Here is an 18,907-nt window from a genome sequence, read left to right as displayed (position 1 = left end):
TACATTGAACTCTCCTGTGGTCAGTTCATTACAGTTTTTACCCCCTCTGAACTGAACATCCCTGTCGGGCTGAGGCACAAAGGGGCCAGGAATTGACCCAAGGTGCCAAAGGCCTCCTTGAGGGAGCCAGCCATGGATGGCAGTGCCGTGCTGACCCAGCTCATGGGTGGGGGAAGGAGCCAGCACCAGGCTCTGCCCACTGCTGAGCTGGGAATCTCTGGGAAGGGAGCCCTGCCACAGCCAACTGGAGTATTTTCTGGGAAGGAACGCCATCACTAATCAACACCTTAATCATTAAAAGAAATCTAAGCAAATGAGGCTACAGAATAAAAGTGTACAAGTACAAAGCAGAGCATGATGGTTTTTTTCAAGAGTTTTATTTGTGAGTAGAACTTAATGATACAAGAAAGAAAGAAAAATACAGGACTTTATTCTGCCCCAAAGTGTGTAACCATACCATACATGACTACATTTCATATTGTAATACAAAGAACTAAAAGAACAGACTACAAAAATTAGAAATTAAGAGTCATTGCATATGTGGTCAAGATAAATGGAGGGACTTCAGTAAAGAACTGAAACATACAGCAATTAGTCATTTAGTTACGACCCTGCAATAAAACACAATTTAGCAAAATAAGTGTTGTTTGCTTCCTAGTGTACAAGGACATACAATGTTAGAGCAGAAGCTGAAAGCCATTCGTGCCATGCAGTCCTGCCTGAGTGCTGCTGTCCAGGGGCTCCGGCCCAGTGCCCGCCTGCTCTGGCCCACACCGGCCCTGTCACCTTTCCCACGGCCCCAGCGGCCACCTCGACCCCTCAGTTCTCACCTGAACACTGACAGCTCAATTCCACTTCCAGCTGTTCCCCTCGGCCGCTCAAAACCAGCCCGAGGATCGGCACCTCCCCGCCGGCACAGGCCCTGCTCTGCCCGCCCAGAGCCGCTCCACGCAGCCGGCCCTCCGCGCTTTCTGCTGCATCAATGTAAGGCATTAGTTCTCTGCTAGGTTACCAATTGCAACATTTAATATTGTCCTAAAAGGTTACATCCATGTTCTGTTGTGTTACAGACACTTACTGTGAGTCAGTGTGTTGCCCTCACCCCCGCGGGGTGTTGGGGTTTGCTGCTGTTAAACCCAAAATGCAAATTCTAGAAACCAGAATGGTCACTGCCCCGCCGGCCCTGGGCCGGGGAACGGCACCCGCTTTCCAGAGAATTCCACAAGCTTGACTTGCCTGATCTTAAACTACTTTTCTAATTAGTGAGAGACACAAGCATGGCAATAAGTGGGAAATAGTGAACTCAGTGGCGAGAGTGATTTGCCATGCTGCACATTAAACAAACATTTATAGCAAACGGTGAAAATACACCTTAAGGGTACACAGGATTTCTGCACTTGACCGCTGGCAACAACAACAAAAAGATTTAAAGAAATGCCAGCTTTTGTAAGTGAAAATATAATTACTATAAAACAAGGTGAAATACTCAGTGTAATGCATTTACATTTTTGTCAGTGGGAAGGAACAAACACAAAAGGCTGCACATGGGGTTCATGCACAGCAAGACTGCATGTGCAACGAAGGGATTTTTAAAAGAATGAAAAAACTGTGCTAAGGCCCAAAACACACCTGCCCATGCTCCACACCACCAGCTTTCACTTCAGTTACTTTTTAACCTTTTCTAACAGCCAAATCACCACATGACTCACTGAGGAAAGAGCATAGACAGATTTCCCTTAAACTGTAATTCACTAGAAAGAAAAAAAACCAGGCCAAGATCGGACTCTTTGAACACACAACATGAGCAGAACACACCACGGACATTTCAGTCCTAGACAAAGACTGATTTCCCCAGCCAGTTACAAAATAAAACAAAGTGAAAAACACCTTCATTTTGTAACAACAGTGAGAAAGGAGAAAGAGAGGAAGCAATGGAGAGCCTCAAAGCTTGGCCAAACCACAACCTGTATTCACAAGCTTGCAGAAGTTTACATGTCAGTTCAAGAATTCACCCCCCTTGAGAACACCACTGCAAAAGTATCCTCTCTAAAAGTCAAAATTTAAGAAATTTACCTGTGACTTGGAACAGAATATTGGAAAGAACACTTCTTGTGGTAAGCAATGGGTGTTTTATTTTTAATTGTGAGTTTTTTATATTCTTTTGCAAAGCAGTGCAGGCTTTAAATTAAAAATAGTGAATCAATGCCTTCCACATGGAAGTCATTTACATTTGATTACAAACTAGGGCTCAGATCTGTGGCAGCTGCTGAACACACAGGATTAGCACCTTTTTGGACACGAGTTTCTGGTTATAACCCTAAACAATCAAGCCATAACTTGAGGGGCTGGTTGGATTAATTGTGGCATTCATTTACATAGTAAGACAAAACACTCAGTACGATCTGGTACATTCTAGTGGTTAATGGATTTTAAAATATGACAGTGTTTCTGCAGTGGGTTGGCCTTTAGGAGTCACTCTTCTTTTTGCTCTTCTTCAGGAAGGAAGGAGTGCGGAACTTCTTTTTCTTTTTCGATGGGGACTTCCCTGGAGATTCATCACTACCTGCATCAGCTGCTGTCCCCTCCTCAGCCGTTGGTGTTGCCGGCTCTTCAGCGGGTTGGGACTGGGGTTCTTTATTTTCCACTGCAGGTGGTTCCGTCTGGCTTTTGGGCACGTCATGATCACATCTCCCTTCCTCCTTCCCTAAGGGAGGGAAGCCGAGTGCTTCCGAAGGCTCATCGGGGGTGAGATCTGGGAGGGTTTGCTTGAAGGTTGCAGCATCACTGTCATCTCTGTAGGTCTGGTCCTGCCGTGTCTCTGGTGGACGGACAGACAGCAACAGTCAGTTTACAAAAGTGTCCCTGGAGCAGGGCAGGCGAGGCAAGTGGATGGTGAGCGCGCTCTACAAGAAACTAAATATATTTACTTTGCATGAAAGCCTTTGTAATAGGGCTGTTCTCCAGCTTTGGGCACAGAAGAAATAAGATATTCCAAAGGTCTGTTTGTTTTTAAGCTTCTTCACACAGAACAGATAAAGCTGAATTGCATCAGCAAGAAAGTAACTGTTCAGACCTCGCTCCTGTTTTACTCGTGATATTTGCAGGCAACACAATGCTTTTGTACAATAAAACAGGAATTAAACCTACAGTTTTCATGGCATTCAGTAGAGTGTTTTGCAATTCAAGACTTTAATTCTTATTTCTTTTGGAGAGATAAAACTAATTGCTGATTTGCAGTGATCCTATATGTGCAAATCCATTAATTTCTAAATTGTTGGTTTGCCAATTTACAATCCCAATGAAGAGATTTTCATAACATTCTTCCATGATATCTAACAGATATTGCTTCAAAATGTAACTTCCTATCACAAAGGCTTCACTTTTTTTTGGCAAGATATGAGTACATATTATGGATTCCTATAAGTAAAATCCATGTAGTTTATCAAAGTAAATGAGCTCAGCAGGTTATGCAATACAGCTTGTTTTGTTTATTGTATGTGATGTCAAGAGCCAAACTCACCCTGTAAAAGGGAACATCAAGAGTCCAGTGGTGGCTGTGTGTCCAAAGGGGAACTGAACCACTCCTCCCTCAAGTGGAACAGTCCCCACTCGTGGCTGTGCTGCTTTAGGATGCTCAGTTTAGGGCTGCTCTCAGGGCATGGGCTGAACAAGGAGCACTCTGTGGGGTTCCCTGCACTGCTGTCCGTGCCTGCAGCCAGCAGGGTCCTGGGAGCTGGGCCACATCCATCCCCACTGAGGTTACATAAGGAGGAATTTAGAGCAAAATCCAGGCCGTGCTCATTGTGAGGCACAAATGAAAGGCAACTATTTTTTCCTCCTTTCGAGGTCTTGTTTGTTTTAATTTGAAAAGACTGAAGGCTTTCACAAGAAATTACAGAAAATACTTGATACTTTCACATTTTTCCTATAAAAATGACAGTGCTCTTTTTACTTCTGCCAGATGGGATTAATAATTCCCTGATATATTTTAGAGGGCTCTGTTCTGTGAATACCTGCTAGGAAATAAACATGTTTTGCCTAGAGCACCATGAACTTCTAATAGGTTAAATAAGCACCACACACTAGTATCCACTCAGAATGCACAAGTTAGCATTTAAAAGTTATAATGCAGGCAGGATTTAAATCAGAGCAAAAAAGAGAAAGCAGTCATGTACAGTACAAGTTGCCTCCTGAAGCTGTAGTTTGGCCGGTCTGTGTATGGCAGACACACATTAATAAGAAACACCAGTTACAGTTCTTCACTACCACTACCCTGCTTTTGGATTTGACTTTTCAGGAATTAACTGAGCACATTGCTGAGTTCTCCTCCCTGGGATCCAGTGGCAGGATGTGTGGGAATGGCTCAAAGCTGCACCAGAGGAGTTCAAACTGGACTTTGGGAAGCATTTCTTCACCAAGAGGGTGGTCAGACATTGAAATAGGCTTCCTTCTTACTGAGAGCTGCCCAAGGCCCCAGGCCTGTCAGTGTTCAAGAGGCATTGGGATAATTAGCTTTAACTTTTGGTCATGAATTGGGTCAGGCAATTGGACTAGATGGTCACTCTAAGTCCCTTCCAAGTAAAAATATTATATTCTATTCATTAGTTGGCCCAATTTTTAGAACAGACACCATATTGGACTGTCAGGTTTATTCTATATTTTTAAATTAAGTTTAAAAGGCAGTTTTGAAGTCTTATAAAAGGGTTTAGAGATTCTTCAAATTAAAGAATAGGAAGCTACAGGCATTCAAACAGCATTTGCCAGCTGGCCTGAGCATTGAATAAATATAAATGGGTTTGTAACTCATTAAGTCAGGACAGCCATCCTTCCCAGTTAGTCAAGATCCCATCATCCTTAATAAACAGATTAATGTGATGCTGGAATCAAGCAAACATCTGTTTATCTAGTTTGCTAAGGGCAATATTTTACTAGAATTCAGAAGATTTACAAATTCCACATTCAGTTAATCCAGCACACAACATGTAAAAGCCCTGCTACTGTACTGGATGGATTTCAGTAACATAACTAGAAATGTTTAAAAATACATTTCTCACTGGAAAACCTATTTACAGTTTAAGAACTGGGCAGCACCTCAACATTTTAAACTTTTTTTTAAGATAATCACATTTACATGTATGCTCTCATTTTATTTTTTAAATATATATACATACTGTGGCTTAAGAGTTTAAAGCATAACATCAATACTGGTGTGTGTTTACAATTCACATTATTTATGAAAATAAATGTTTATGGGGTTTTGGCTTGTTTTTTTTTTTTCAACACAGCAATGTGGACAAACATACAAACTAGGCTACCACTGAGTTAAAAAACACTTAACTGATTTCAGCTATACTTAAATAGAAAGAATATGATGAATGGAAGTTGAGCAGAGGTTGTATACTGACAACATTGCCATTCAATAGAACCTCTCCCAACCAAAGTCACCATGATACAAACTTCCAGTTATTCTCTAAAATAAGCTTTGTATGTTTGTCCTGGAAAACTTTTACAACTAGAAGAGTTTGTCAAACACAATTCCCTGTTTAAAAGAACTTCCAGGTTTTAGAACTTGATCAGTAACATCACAGGTGTCTACAATATAGATTGACTTTCACACCTATGACAAACACACTGACTTTTGGATATAACAGGACATACAAACATCCTTATTCCTTTAAAGTATAATCTGAAGGAGCCCTACAGAGCTAGCCAAAACAGCTGTAGAAGTTGCTGCCACCAAGTACTTGCTGTTATTCCTTGGCTGGAATTTGAATTCCCTACAGTTAACATAAAACATAGGAGTAGTCCCATATCCATTTCCATGCAGAAGTCTGCTGGGTAAATTTAAATGCATGTGAGTGGATTTTGCTCTGGAATAGATTAGGAACTCTTCCATTTTGTTACCAGGCCCAAGCTGTGTGGGCAGCAGCAAACTATTGGGGCAGAAACTCCCAGGGCTGTTTCAGCTATATCTGCCAGGCAGCTTCAGACTATTCCTTTTTAAACTGAGGAATCGGACACACAGATATGGAAACACAGAAGGTGACTTTCGCAGTCTGTCTCAAAGGGGGAGTGTGCTTTAACATGAGAACTGCAACTGCCTGGAATTACATGGAATTGAGAACTAAAGAACTCAACATCTCAACTGAAAAAGCCTGCTTTTTAAAACAAAGCAAAACCAAAAAAAATAAAATCTTAGTAAACAAAGATGCAAGAGTGAAGCAAAGCACAAAAGCAGGTCAGAGTATGGAATGATACTTACTATGGTAACAGGTATTCTTTAGCATATCCATCTCCTGTTTGTAACGCAGCCACAAGAAGAAAAAAGCACAAGTAGAGAATCTATGCATTCATCACAGCCATTGTGTTACGTTAGAAGAATGGTTGCAACCATTCTTGTAGAAAACAGAATGAGATGAAGTAGTGAATGGCAGACTAACAGACACGTGATATATCCAATGTACAAGGTAAGGGAAACAAGACAATAATTGGATTACACCCGATCAAGATTATAATTTTATCCCTTTTTTAGGGAATTAGCAACTTCAGCAGCCCTGCTCTCACTTTAGTTAAAACTGTGACATAAGGTGAGCAAATAAGCAAATTTATATTCAAATTGAGTAGAAAAAATATTTACTGAGGTGTAATCCAAGTACAATAATGTTTAAGAAATGTGCAATCAGTGAAGAAGATTTACCAAAGTATCTAGATATGTGTCTGGTTCACCATCAGACACTATTTCATTTAATAAGAGCAATTACCTCGCAGAAAATGTACAAAAAGGTAAATCAGTTGAGAAACACCAAGAGATGACAATTCTGAAGAGATGGAAATTTGTCTTTATATTAATGCACACTTCTTTATTATTGTAAACAAACCTGTTAGACTCACAGTTCAGTGGAGTACCTTGTAGGTAGTACAACAATGAAATACAAGAAGTCACTGACTGGTATTAGCTCTAGTTCATGTACTCCATGCATCAGTCATGGATGCAGTTCCTGGCTCCCCCAGCCCCCAGGGAGCAGAACGTACCTTCCTCTATTTTAATTGGCGTGCTGGGAGGAGTGCGAGCTGAACTGGGGTCAGGGGGGCTCTTCTCTTTCTGTGGCCTACCATCTTCTGAGGGCTCTGCAGGGGTAGGCAAAGGGAAATTAAAAAGGCAAAGAAAACCTCTCTGCATGTAAGAAAACAAGTGTCCTTTTTCTCCATGCACAAAAGATATCAAGACATTTTTCTGAATCAAAATTCTGCCAGGATATTAAATAATACCAAAACAAGCAAAAGAAAATTAAGCAACAGTTTGATATTAACAAAACTGTTTAAGTTGCTGTTGTGCTCTGTAGCCCTTTTGGGAGGGTTTTTTTTTTGTTCTTTAAGCAGGTGTGATTAATGAAATCATTTAGGAATTGGTTTATGCTGCTGTTATAAAGAAAACTTGTGAAGAAAAACCACAAGGAATATATAAAAAATATGGAGGAGGGGATATGCTACCAGGCCTACACAAGATAACGCTCTTTTGCTTGCTTTGTATTGCTGAAATTTGGAGTAAACAAAATTGCATCCCGAAAGAAAAGAAGACTGCACAGTAATCAGAAAAACATGCAGTAATTATATGATTCCAAACAGATTTCACAGTGGTTTGAGTTATTTGTTATTAGTAAGGAGGGTTCCCCTTGCTTCCAGCTTTAAATAGCCCTAGATCCAAAGGAAAACATTAATAGAGTACACTATATTAGGAACAACACTAAAGCATTGTTCCATCCAGTTCACCTACACAATTAAAGTGCAATCAGTCCCACAGATGAGAGTCAACTGACAGAATCTCCACATGTAGATAAAGAGGTGGTTCCTTGGATTGCAAGCACAGCTGTACCATGTTAGTAATACCTGAGGCCTCAGCCAAAAGGTCAGGATCGGACCTTAATGCTTTGATCACTGCAGTATGAAATTCCTTATGGGAGGACTTCTGCCCATCTGGCTCTTCTCCATTTAGATGTGGGATGCTTTGCTGCATGGTCTGACAAGAAACCCATGCAGCAGCAAACTGAACATTATCTAAAGACTTAGACAGTGATGATACGTCACGATCCTGTAAAGTCTTCGTATCTGCTCCTTGAAAGATGTTTGATCTGCCTTTCAAATCCAGAGACTTTTTATCTGACGTGTTTGGCTCACTGATGGTCTGATTTCTAAGCACTGCACTCTGTTCCCCAGCTGGTGTCTGTCTCAGTAACACAGTCTCTCCATATTTTGATACCTTATCTAAGAAGGATGTGGCATTGTTACTGAGAGAACAAAGGTATGCAGTTAAACAGGCATGACAGCACAGCATCCCCCCCACCTCATCCCACTCACTACTTCATAAACCAAACACAAGGGTTCCTACATTGTGGTCCCAAAAAGCAACTGCAGGGAACACACACTGCGAAAGAAACAGCACTTTGGACTCCTGCATCACTCAAATTCAAAACCTCAAAACAGGTAAGTATTCTAAGTATCATTCCTTAAAATTATTCAAAAGTAAAGCAGGAGAACCACTACAGAGGCAGCAACGGCCTCTTTTTATAGCACAAATCTGTCATAATTCTAGAATAATTGAAAAAGTCCATTTTGGTAGAAGTCCCCACAAGATGTCACATTTCCAAGCAACAATCAATGTTATTCTGTATCTTCTCCATTCAATGTATTTCTCAAATCCACAAATTTCAAGGACTTAAAAACCTGCAGTGCTGCTGCTACAAAGTACCATCATTCCCTGACCTTCGCCTAGGCACTAGGGCAAGGGAAACAAAGCAGAACAAAACCAGTACCAAAACACCTTTTTGATGGAAGCTTTCAACTTCCTACCAGCAGGAGTAACTGGCCCTACTGCCCAGTTTGTCTACAAAGACAATTTTTGAGTGAGATCTATGCATTTTACAGAACACACTTAAAACACTTAGATCACACATTTTATCTCTAAAATACTTTTCAAATTTCTAATTCACACTGGGAACTGAAACATGCAAAAGCTGGGTAATTTATCCATGGCCTTTGCAGGTAAACCACCTTCCAATTACTAAGAAACTTTCTGGTATTACAGTCTATTGCAGAAAAAACACACACAGAGAACCAACCTTCTGGTCCCTTCTGCTTTCTTTCTACTTCTTTGCGGTATTCTTCCAGTTCTCGATCGGTGAGTTTATTGAAGGGATTTGGTCCTGTTGTGCTCACTATGACTTTGGGTTGATATTCTTTCTCAATTATTGCCTTTGATGCAGTCACCAGTTCTCCCTGGCAAAAGAAAATTAAGATACATCTGCAATCAAGCAGTAACTTGCAGAACCTTTAGAGGTATAGAGGCTACAAAGCAACCAAAAACAAAACAAAAACATAACCTGGAAAATGCTACTTTTTCCTCTTTTAGATTAAAAAAAAATCTATTGCAGATTTTTTTTTAATGTGATTCACAGGAGGTTAATATAAAGGAGAAAACAGGTCTCTACCAGGGAATATCCACCATTAAGCAGTAAATCAAATAGCAGCCAAACAGTCTAGGTGAATTATATCTGAAGTCACAAAAGTTGATCAAGTTTCTTTTTCTCACCACAAAAGAAACATGATACCAGTCCCACCTGCATGGCAGTCTGGGCACAGAATACTTGTAAAGGGTCAAGAACTCAGCTCATGGGTATTTTTGTTTCTGTTTTGTTTTGGTTTTTAATTATTTTGCTTTGGGTTTTTGTTTTGCTTTGTATTTTTTTAACAACAGAAAAGCTATTTCTTGCAGCTACTACATTACACCTAACAGATGTTATAGTAAAAAGCCATCTTGTATATGTTCTGTATACACCAGATTAACAGCTTATTATAAGCCATTTTAAAGTAATTAAGGTTAACTGTAATCAGATACAAGTTAGCATATTTACATCTATAACATTTGTCATATAAGCCAGACAAAAAGTTATACAAATAAAAATATAACAAGCAAGTCTAAGTACAGTAAGTTCTGGTGGACAAAAGCAGCTGCATCAGAGATTCTCTAATGTTAAAGTTTTTCATTTTTCTTCTCTAATCCTTTGGTAAAGGCTACAGCCACTGGATTTTCATTTTCTCAGGTACAGAAAATGCTTGCCTGGAGATAGCTGCTCTATCTCTCAAATAACTTGTCTAAGCATTTGGTTTTTTTTCACTGGACATACAGAACTCTGACGCTAATTTGTTAACAACTGATGTGTGACCTGTGCCCCATGTCATGGTGACACCCAAACCGTCTTCATTATGAAAAAAAAAGAGAAATTTGAACTCCATTACCCAAGAGTTATGGGACACTGATTGACCCAAGTCATCTCCATATTCAGTGTTGCCTGTACCAATATTTAGAAGAAAGCATTAGAAAGCACAGTTCAAAAATATGCAGTGCCTAAAGAGAGACAAACATTCCACCCCATGTCCACACTTCATGGACAAGCACAGCATGGCCACTGTAAAACTGAGGATGCAAATAGACAGAATGTGTTCTGGATGGCAAGAGCTGCTTTGGACAAGCTGTCAGCACCAAAGAGGAGACAGACAAGGATGTCTGGATGGAAGGAGGACAAGAGCAGTTCTGAAAGCCAGATGAGAGATCTCCAGAAATCTGGTCTAGAGCAACCCAGGGAGGTAAGATGGATGTTAGAATCTATGCTGCTCTTCAGGAAGCAAACACCAGAGAACAAACAGCCTAACAATAAATTTCCACTGCAAGAAAGGAAAGTTCCTGAAAGGAACTGCAGGAGAGAAACATCTCTAAAACATTACAGATCACTTCCATTTCTTCATAAAATAAGAGGAAAATTCATTCTATATGCAGAATGCCAGTATAGTTTTCTCAACTATATCCATGAAGCATTGATTTGACAGCAATAGCTTGTCTCAGAAGATAATGCATAAAAGGGTCAGAGAAACATCAGCCTTTGTACAAATCCTAATTGTTTTATAGAAAATTCAAAACTAAAACTACAGGTCTCAGCTTTTAATGATGGCAGAAAACTGATGCCCGTGGAAATTTTGTATTTCCCTTTGTGTCTTTGCCCACATTTCAAACTAAGTCCAGTTTTTTACTGAAACTCAGCATAAGGAGCAGGACCTTGTAAAGCAATGATCTCAGGCAGAGCTTCTAGAGTTTTCTGGGAACAAGAGAGAAACAAGATACACAGTACCCATTCGTATCCCTGGAATTTCTAAGAATCTCTTTGAAAGTTGCAAATTAAATCCAGAATCACCGGGTAGAACAATTTCTAACGAAACAGAACGTTACTGAATTCCTGTTGATTTAATGGTGACAAACAGCAAGACAGGCAGTTTGCAGATGCCTGGTGCACTGGCATGACATGTTCTCCTACTTCGTGTCTCCTACACTTTATCTTTGTTAAATACTGGGAATGAAAGCAGCAAATCAAGCTTATCACATTTATTAGTCTGAAAAAAAAAAAGAAACCAAAATTAAACCCTCACAAAAAACACCCACAATCAATGCAAACAGTATTTGCACTTGCTGAGTAGCTTTGACCCAAGAGAAGCAGCACTAAAAAGATCAGAGGCAACAACACTGGATCATAAAAGCAGAAAAATTATACAAGAGATCAGAAAGGAAGACTTTTATTTTAACTTTTATTTTAAAAAACTTTTTTTATCCAGTTTTATTCAGTATCAATAATATGGAAGCTATTCAAAGGCCACCAATGAAAATGATACTGGTAAAGGTAATGAGTCCATGTGGGAAATAAATTATGGTAGCATGTTAATAAGTTCTGCAATATGGTTACTCTATACCAATATGATTACTCTAAACCATCATTACTTCTAAACCAACAAGCAGATATGTTTTATTTCACAGAATAGGCCACAGAACAGCCTTCTAAGAATTGAAATAAAAATATACAACACAAAATGAAATGTGGGACAGAAAGAAAACAAGTATAAAGGACTAAAAAGACAGTACAGAACATATTTCCAATTTTTAAATGTGACACTAAAATAGACAAGACTTTGCAGAGCTATCAACCTGACCATGCCATTCTGAGATTCCTAAGAATGTTCAGAAAAAGTGAACAAGAAAATTGGTGTGGAATTGCTTCCAGTATTAAAGAGCCTGTAGAGAGGGAATAAATTCCCATAGACTAGGTTGATCCTAGTGTTACTTTGATGATGATTCCAGAAGTATTTAGATGACTATTTGAAACTTGATCACATGTGTATGCACTCAAATATCAGCAGCATTTTCTCCACTGTCAGAAACACAGGATGGATTCTATTAATGAAGAGAATGCATTTCCCTCTGTAAGGGCATACACTCCCACAGACACAAAGGGAGAGCCATTTATAGCTAATGATAGGCAATATACCTTCATACTAAACATGGATCTCATATTTCCTACACAAAAATTTAGATAATCAAGTAATTTTGCAACTTCTAGACCAAACCTGGCTTTTAGAAAAAAATTCAAAACTGACCATTATTTAACAGGCAAGCACTTCACCTTGTTCTCAGGGATAAATATGACCAAAACTGGCACTTTATATATGCCAGTTCTTCTTTCAATCAGACAGGAAGTTCATCAGAATGGTCTAAGTTAACAATTGCTCCCAACACAATCTGACATTAATGCAGTGCCCTTATCCAAAACACCAAGATTCCTGAGGTACAGTTCATGTAGAGGTCACCACTGAAACCCAGTGCCACCTCTGGGGCAGCACTGACAGGGTCTGCATTAAGAGCAAAGCCACAGAATTTCCATTCTAAAGGAAGAGACCCAAAATGGGCGACTTCCCAATTACTGAAAATTCATGTGAATTTATTTTCTTATGAGATTGCAGAATGGTTGGTGGGAAGAATAACCAACATTCCCTGTCAATCAGCCAAGACTGCAGCAGAAGCTTGGTTAACAAAGTCTGACCAGGAATAAAATTACAGGATGCACAAAGAGGTTGTGTTGCAACATGGCCAGGACTTCTCAGAACATGGATAAAGCAGGCAACAAGGCAAGATGGAGTATTCACTGCTGCAGCCATAGGCACAGGAGCTCAAAGCACTACATGCATACTGTACAAAAGGAGGCCTTTCTGCATCCAAAATAGTGTGCATTAGTATTTGGTATAAATCTCAATGTTAATTGAAAATATAATACATTGTGTCACTGCAATTACATGAAACTTTTTACATGAACTGTCATTGAGTGTCAAAGAATTTGTCAACTGAGAACTTCTAATTGTTTGGTACCTAAAAGTCCCTAAGTCCTTGAGGTACAGGATTCTTCAGTTTCATTGAAATTTTCAGGTGAGGTTTGCGTGGGCATCATAAGATTGCTTACACTTCCTCTGTTCCACAAAACACAACTGTTTTAGGGAAGAATCTTTCAAGGAAATTTCTCTGGTGGTTGTCTTTTTTTGCTGTTATTTTTGGGTTCATTGGATTTTCTGGTTTGGGTGACATTTTTTAGAAGAAGGTTGTTTAGTTTGGGGTTTTTTTGCTTATTTGTTTTGGTTCTGTTTCTTGGGTTGTTCTTTTTTTTCCCCCCAAACAGGAAATTATTAAGCATTCGGATCACAATCCACAATGTTAAAATAAAGATTATGAAATAGGCCACTTCTATTTCATAATTACTCCTATAATTTACATTGTGATCTAATTTTACACACTATTTCAGGCAGAAAGCACTTTTCGTGACACCACAAAAAAATGAAACAATTTGGACATCTAAACCCTAACAGGATACTACTAGACAGAATCACATAATAGACTATTTGCTGGTTCCCTGCCATCTGTGAAAATGCATGTAAACTATCTGACTACTTTTATAGAAAAGTTGTGTCATTGTTTGACTACAATACTTGAAATATATTAGCATTAAAAAAAGACCTGTGTTGTGACAACTATCATAAAAGTAATTTTCCACTTTGAAGGTATTATTAAGTAGAAAATAAAAGCCATGCACTGCCTGAAAGAATTTGGCTTTATTTTACTTTTTGTCTTAAACCCAGAAAAGGTGTTTTATTATTTTTTCTTTCAGAATATGGACAAAAACTGCAATGTGAAAAACATGATCATCATATTCTCAGTAAGATCCAAATATCTATAACACAAACTGGCTCATTACACTTTAGAAAGAGTTATAAAACCACAAGGTTTCCAACAATGATGTAATTCTTTCCAACAATGATGTAATTCGAAGTATTCTATTTTTTTTTTCATGCAGAAGCTATTCTGAAATTAGGTGTTTAGGCACAACCTAAACCCAAGATTTAAGAATCTTTTAGGTGAAACACTGGAGCAGATGATGCTTATTTACACACTGTGCTTCTACACTAGATGTGCTGTAAGAAACATTATTTGCACTGTGCAGCCGCTCCATTCAGTCAGCCAAGGACTGCCCACCCCAACATGGCCACACCTCTTGAATTTATTCTGTATTTAATGGATATTATGCAAACACAAACATGACAACAAGTGTGAAAGCCAATTGATTTTGCACATGTGGGGCATTACTTAGCAACTCTTGTAGCTAACTGCAGAAAGTATGAAGGAAGCCAGGCATCCAGTGCTCTGGGATCAAGAGTTGACAGTGTTTGTCACATAACACAGAGAGTCTCCTCAGAATTACACTGATGTAATCAGGCCGAGATTAAGCTAACTCTAAATTGATCTCAAATTAGAATAATTCAACACTAACAGCATGCATAAAGAAATCCTCTATATGCAGGACCTGATCAGCACCTTAACATCAAAAGTGTTTCCTCACCAGCTATAGACAAAGATCAAGACCCTTAAGACAGTTTTAACAGAGTAAAGTAACTGTTTGCATCATCGCATATACATAGTTTGAAGATCCATCTATTTTCATTTTTAAAAGTTTTCTAGCCAAATCATTTCTTACAGAGGAAAAAGGTCAGGGTAAGGAGAGGTTAAATGAAGGGTGAACAACAGGATTTAGAGCAGTAGGACAGGGCAGTACCTTTCTAACAGACAGAGATTTAGCGGGACTAAAGGCCTGCTCTGTGAGATCGAGCCCTTCAATAGATTCCGTACAGTCTGAGAGGGGAGCATCCTGCAACAGTAAATTCAGTAAACAGAGCAAACCGAGCCCAGGCTGTACAACATCAACCAAAGCATTGTGGTGCTTGCTAAAAACATGCAGAGAAACAGTAACTGTAGATGAAATTGCATATGACAATGAATTGACATGCACACAGTATGACACCCAACATGAATAATGCTGTGGTCATGATAAGACTTGCCAATCTTTAAAAAGTATTATCAGAAAATACTTATCTGGGGCAGTTGAAAGCACTTGGATATAAAAAGCTTTATTCAGCTATACAGTATAACTGTACAGCTCTAATTCTTACTTTACTTGGAGCTATGATTTATAGTTTTTTATATATCCAGATATACTGCTTTTAAGTGTCATTGATGTAACAGCTTTTTTCCCAAACTGCTCTTCAAATAAAATATTATGAAGCATGAAATCCCATATTTAACACAAAGCACTACTGCCCCACAGTGAGCCTGGTGTGCCCAGTATTAATCCTTCAAGATACATCAACTCAGAAATCAAACAAACAAAAAGCTGTCACAAAGCCCAACTAGTTTTGAACAAGAATGTAACCCATATCAATAAGGCTTCTGAATTTCATGCATTACATTCAGCAAAAAAACCAAGAAGCATCCTCCACAGACATGCTTGGGCTACATGGCTGAAGCCTCTAGATTTCTGACCCTGAGCACTCTTGCAAAGACAATGGTGTTACCTCTAAGACTTACCTTATAAACAGTTACTTTCTGCCAATTAAAGAACAATTTCATAGTAATATATTAGGTGAAAGCAGGGGATATTACAGATTAAGCTAATAGTTTTAGGAATTGAACACTCTCACCTGTACAAGGCTTCTGTCCACAACTACCCCAGAAAGAACCTGTGACTGAGGGCCTGCTGTTTTAATATCCTGCAAATTTTGCTCTCGGATCTGTAAAGGAAAACAGCAGAATGAACAACAATCACATCAATAGAGAAAACTTGATCACATTTTTGTGTTTGAAAAAAGGGTGAGTGAACCTGCCAACAGGCAACCACCAGTGCTAACTCCTGTGGCCACAGGGCTGTCAAATGAAGCTGAGCTTATAAACACCACTTGAACATAAATGTTCAGGTTCCTGGCTGTTTCCTCACATTTCTCAGAATTTAGTCTTTAAGTACCACAGAAGGTGTTGTCCTTTGCTTTTTAGTACTAGGTCATAGCAAAACAGGTTAATAGACAACTCCAGTTTGGAAAAGTGAGGAGAAATAGAACTATTACCTCTGTACTTGTCTGTCTATTCCACCTGACCAGTCAGTTGCCATTAGTTACTGATATGGCACCACAATATCATCTTATGGAACTTACTGTAAAACACTGCACAACTTTCCATTTTTGCATCTAGTCAGGATAATATCCTCAAAAGGACATATAAATAATTTCTCTGTGGATAAACTGACACTCTGGAGTTCTCAAGAACATCCCTTTGCTGCATCCTAAATACCTCCCAGTTACTTCAATACAGAAGATGGGGACAGAAATCAGATCTCTAAACCTAGGTAGTATCTGTTTAAATTAGATATCCTTCAGTGGTAAAGAATTCATAAAAACTGACTCAAAACTTATTTCTGAAATATTCTGGTTCTTGTTCCAAGATAAATTAAGAAAAGCATGCATCTTAAAAGACCTCTACTTTATAACTAAGAATGATATTGACTTTATAAAAAATATATGCATTCAAATACACAAACAAGAAGCATTATTAATACTTGGTATCTCAGAAAGCACAAGACTCCCCCATCTTTTTCATTTGTTTCTAATTTACTATCCTTCTCATCATTGAGAAAGTATAAAATTTGAAGACTTAGTCACTTCATTCAAGTTTTTAATAAAGTAATATTTGTGTTTGAAACACAAAGAAACTGCTTGGAAATTTCACTGTAATTCTCATTTCAGGTGGTTATTATTTTACAGTGCCAAGCATAAGTTCAGTCAGCCATATACAAATTATTTTAGATTCTGCTAGCATCCCTGCACACAGCCCTTCTTTGAAGAATACTAACTCTCATGTACCATGTGGCTATCAGTTAGAGGTATCAAAACAATCCAGAACAAGTTAAATATTAACAAGATACCAGGGTATATTTTATACTGTAAAAGAAATAAAGTGGAAAATCCCCAATCAATTCAGTGCTTTCCTCTTGGTAGATTGGACAAGAAGATCTGAAATTCAAAACCAGGAAAATTAACTGCAAGCTCATTTCAAAAATATTAACTTGCAGTTCCAAGGACAAAAAAATAAAGTCTGTAACAATCACAGTGTATTATAATACAGTACATTGAAATATGGAAAGAGATCTATAAACTACTTTGTCTAGGCCACAAAAGTTGAACTGGTATTTCCAAAACAGGTCACTAATGTAAAACTATGATCTCAGGGTACAGAATTACTACTATCAACTCAGGACTGGCTGTTTCAGAAGTACCCAGCAACTAGTCTAAGAAAAATTAATCATAGAAAAAAGTCTTCATATGGTGAACAGAAATACCAACTTTTTCCAAGAGGAGTTCAGGACACTTAGGAATTGTTTCATTATTTAGTTATAAAGGAAAAGGTCAACACCAGAGCTGTGTTATTGAGCCCACAAATGCCATTACAGCAAAATAAGTTAGTTCATTACAAGTACACAACTTAATTGTAGTAATGACCAAAAAAGGTTATTTTACTGCTATTACAAACCTTGTTCCTCATTTCTTGGACCTCCTTTGGATTGGTGTTCAATGGAACAAACAGATTAGGGACAGCAGAGGTGGCAGTTCTATGTCCATCCTCTTTAGTCCACTGTAATATCAAGAACAGTTGCATAGTCAGAGCTGTTGTAATGGCTACAGACACTCAGAGCAGCAAAGTCACATCACAGTTGATCATGCATCATACAGAGCAGAGAACTGAACCAATGATTGCATTCTTCTATTCATTCCTGGGACTAAGTTGCTTTCTTCTTCAGTAATATAAACTGTACCTTCAGATACATTTCCAGAGATCAGAACCATTCTATCAAGTCAGGTTAGTAACAACAACAACTAGAGAACCAGTTAACTTGCAAATAACTTTCACCAAAACAATGCCATTCCTATGAGCAGTTCAGGGATTATGAAGACTGAGGGCTTTTTAAGCTGGTTTTCTGTGCACTTGACCATACTGACAGCTGCAGTGTTCTGTGTTTCTAAAAACCACCTACTTCTCAATTTATGGATACATTAAGACAGGAGTAGGAAAATGCCAATATAGTTACTTATTTTTAAGGCCATTTTTAATAAGCAATTTCTCAATGAGTTGATACTTGTTTAAAAAGGACACTATTCCTTACCCAAACAGAAGTACAGCAAGATCTAAGGCATGAGCTTTAAGACCCTGTTACTGCCATTTTCACTTTCTGCACTTGTTGTTTTTACAAAATAACACAAGAGAGACAGAGAGATCATTGATTCAATCCTCTGGTACCCAACAAACATCAAAGCAAACTTAAAGCATAAGATGACAGAAGTATGAAAAGCAATGTGATGTCACTATCCAGGTTTAGTGAATGATTCTGTACTGTGAAGCAGGAGTGGGCATCACCAAAGTTTTGCATTAAAATAAGCTACTTCAGCAAAATGATGTTACCAGAATTAGTTTCTGCACAAACAAAGAGCTGTACCAGCACAGCAACCTAAAGGAACAGTTTGGTGATGTCAAATATTTTATAACTCATAGCTCAGAAGGTTACAAAAATATCCCAAACACAAGCTTTAAGCGCTTCATGGGTTCTTCATAGATGGTTGCTTTATTTGATCTGTGCATTTAGTACGGAGTCCTGTTTGATTTGATGCA

At 38.5% G+C, this 18,907-nt stretch overlaps 1 protein-coding gene across 11 annotated transcripts in view; it reads right to left on the bottom strand.

Annotated features, from left to right (window-relative positions):
• Positions 1–409: 409 nt before the first annotated feature.
• Positions 410–18,907, bottom strand: part of ADD1 (adducin 1) — a 62,729-nt gene continuing 44,231 nt past the window's right edge. For 4 of the 11 annotated variants that reach the window (XM_054290340.1, XM_054290376.1, XM_054290349.1 and 1 more), the window contains exons 11-16: positions 17,774–17,875; positions 15,895–15,984; positions 14,973–15,065; positions 9,117–9,273; positions 7,033–7,128; positions 410–2,818 (exon numbers count right to left, since the gene is read on the bottom strand). In XM_054290340.1, coding sequence (XP_054146315.1) covers positions 2,466–2,818; positions 7,033–7,128; positions 9,117–9,273; positions 14,973–15,065; positions 15,895–15,984; positions 17,774–17,875 — 891 coding nt within the window. In that variant the 3' untranslated portion in view covers positions 410–2,465. Of the gene's footprint in view, positions 2,819–6,261; positions 6,297–7,032; positions 7,129–9,116; positions 9,274–14,972; positions 15,066–15,894; positions 15,985–17,773; positions 17,876–18,907 lie in introns of those variants that run through there. The other 7 variants (XM_054290401.1, XM_054290419.1, XM_054290367.1 and 4 more) reach the window with 4 other exon arrangements.

The sequence above is a fragment of the Melozone crissalis genome, unplaced genomic scaffold (assembly GCF_028551555.1).
Source record: "Melozone crissalis strain CALT ecotype California unplaced genomic scaffold, PUWL_Pcris_2 ptg000006l_1, whole genome shotgun sequence".
NCBI lineage: Eukaryota > Metazoa > Chordata > Aves > Passeriformes > Passerellidae > Melozone > Melozone crissalis.
Note: the sequence above shows the minus strand (reverse complement) of the source record. Positions and strands in the feature narration are given on the sequence as shown.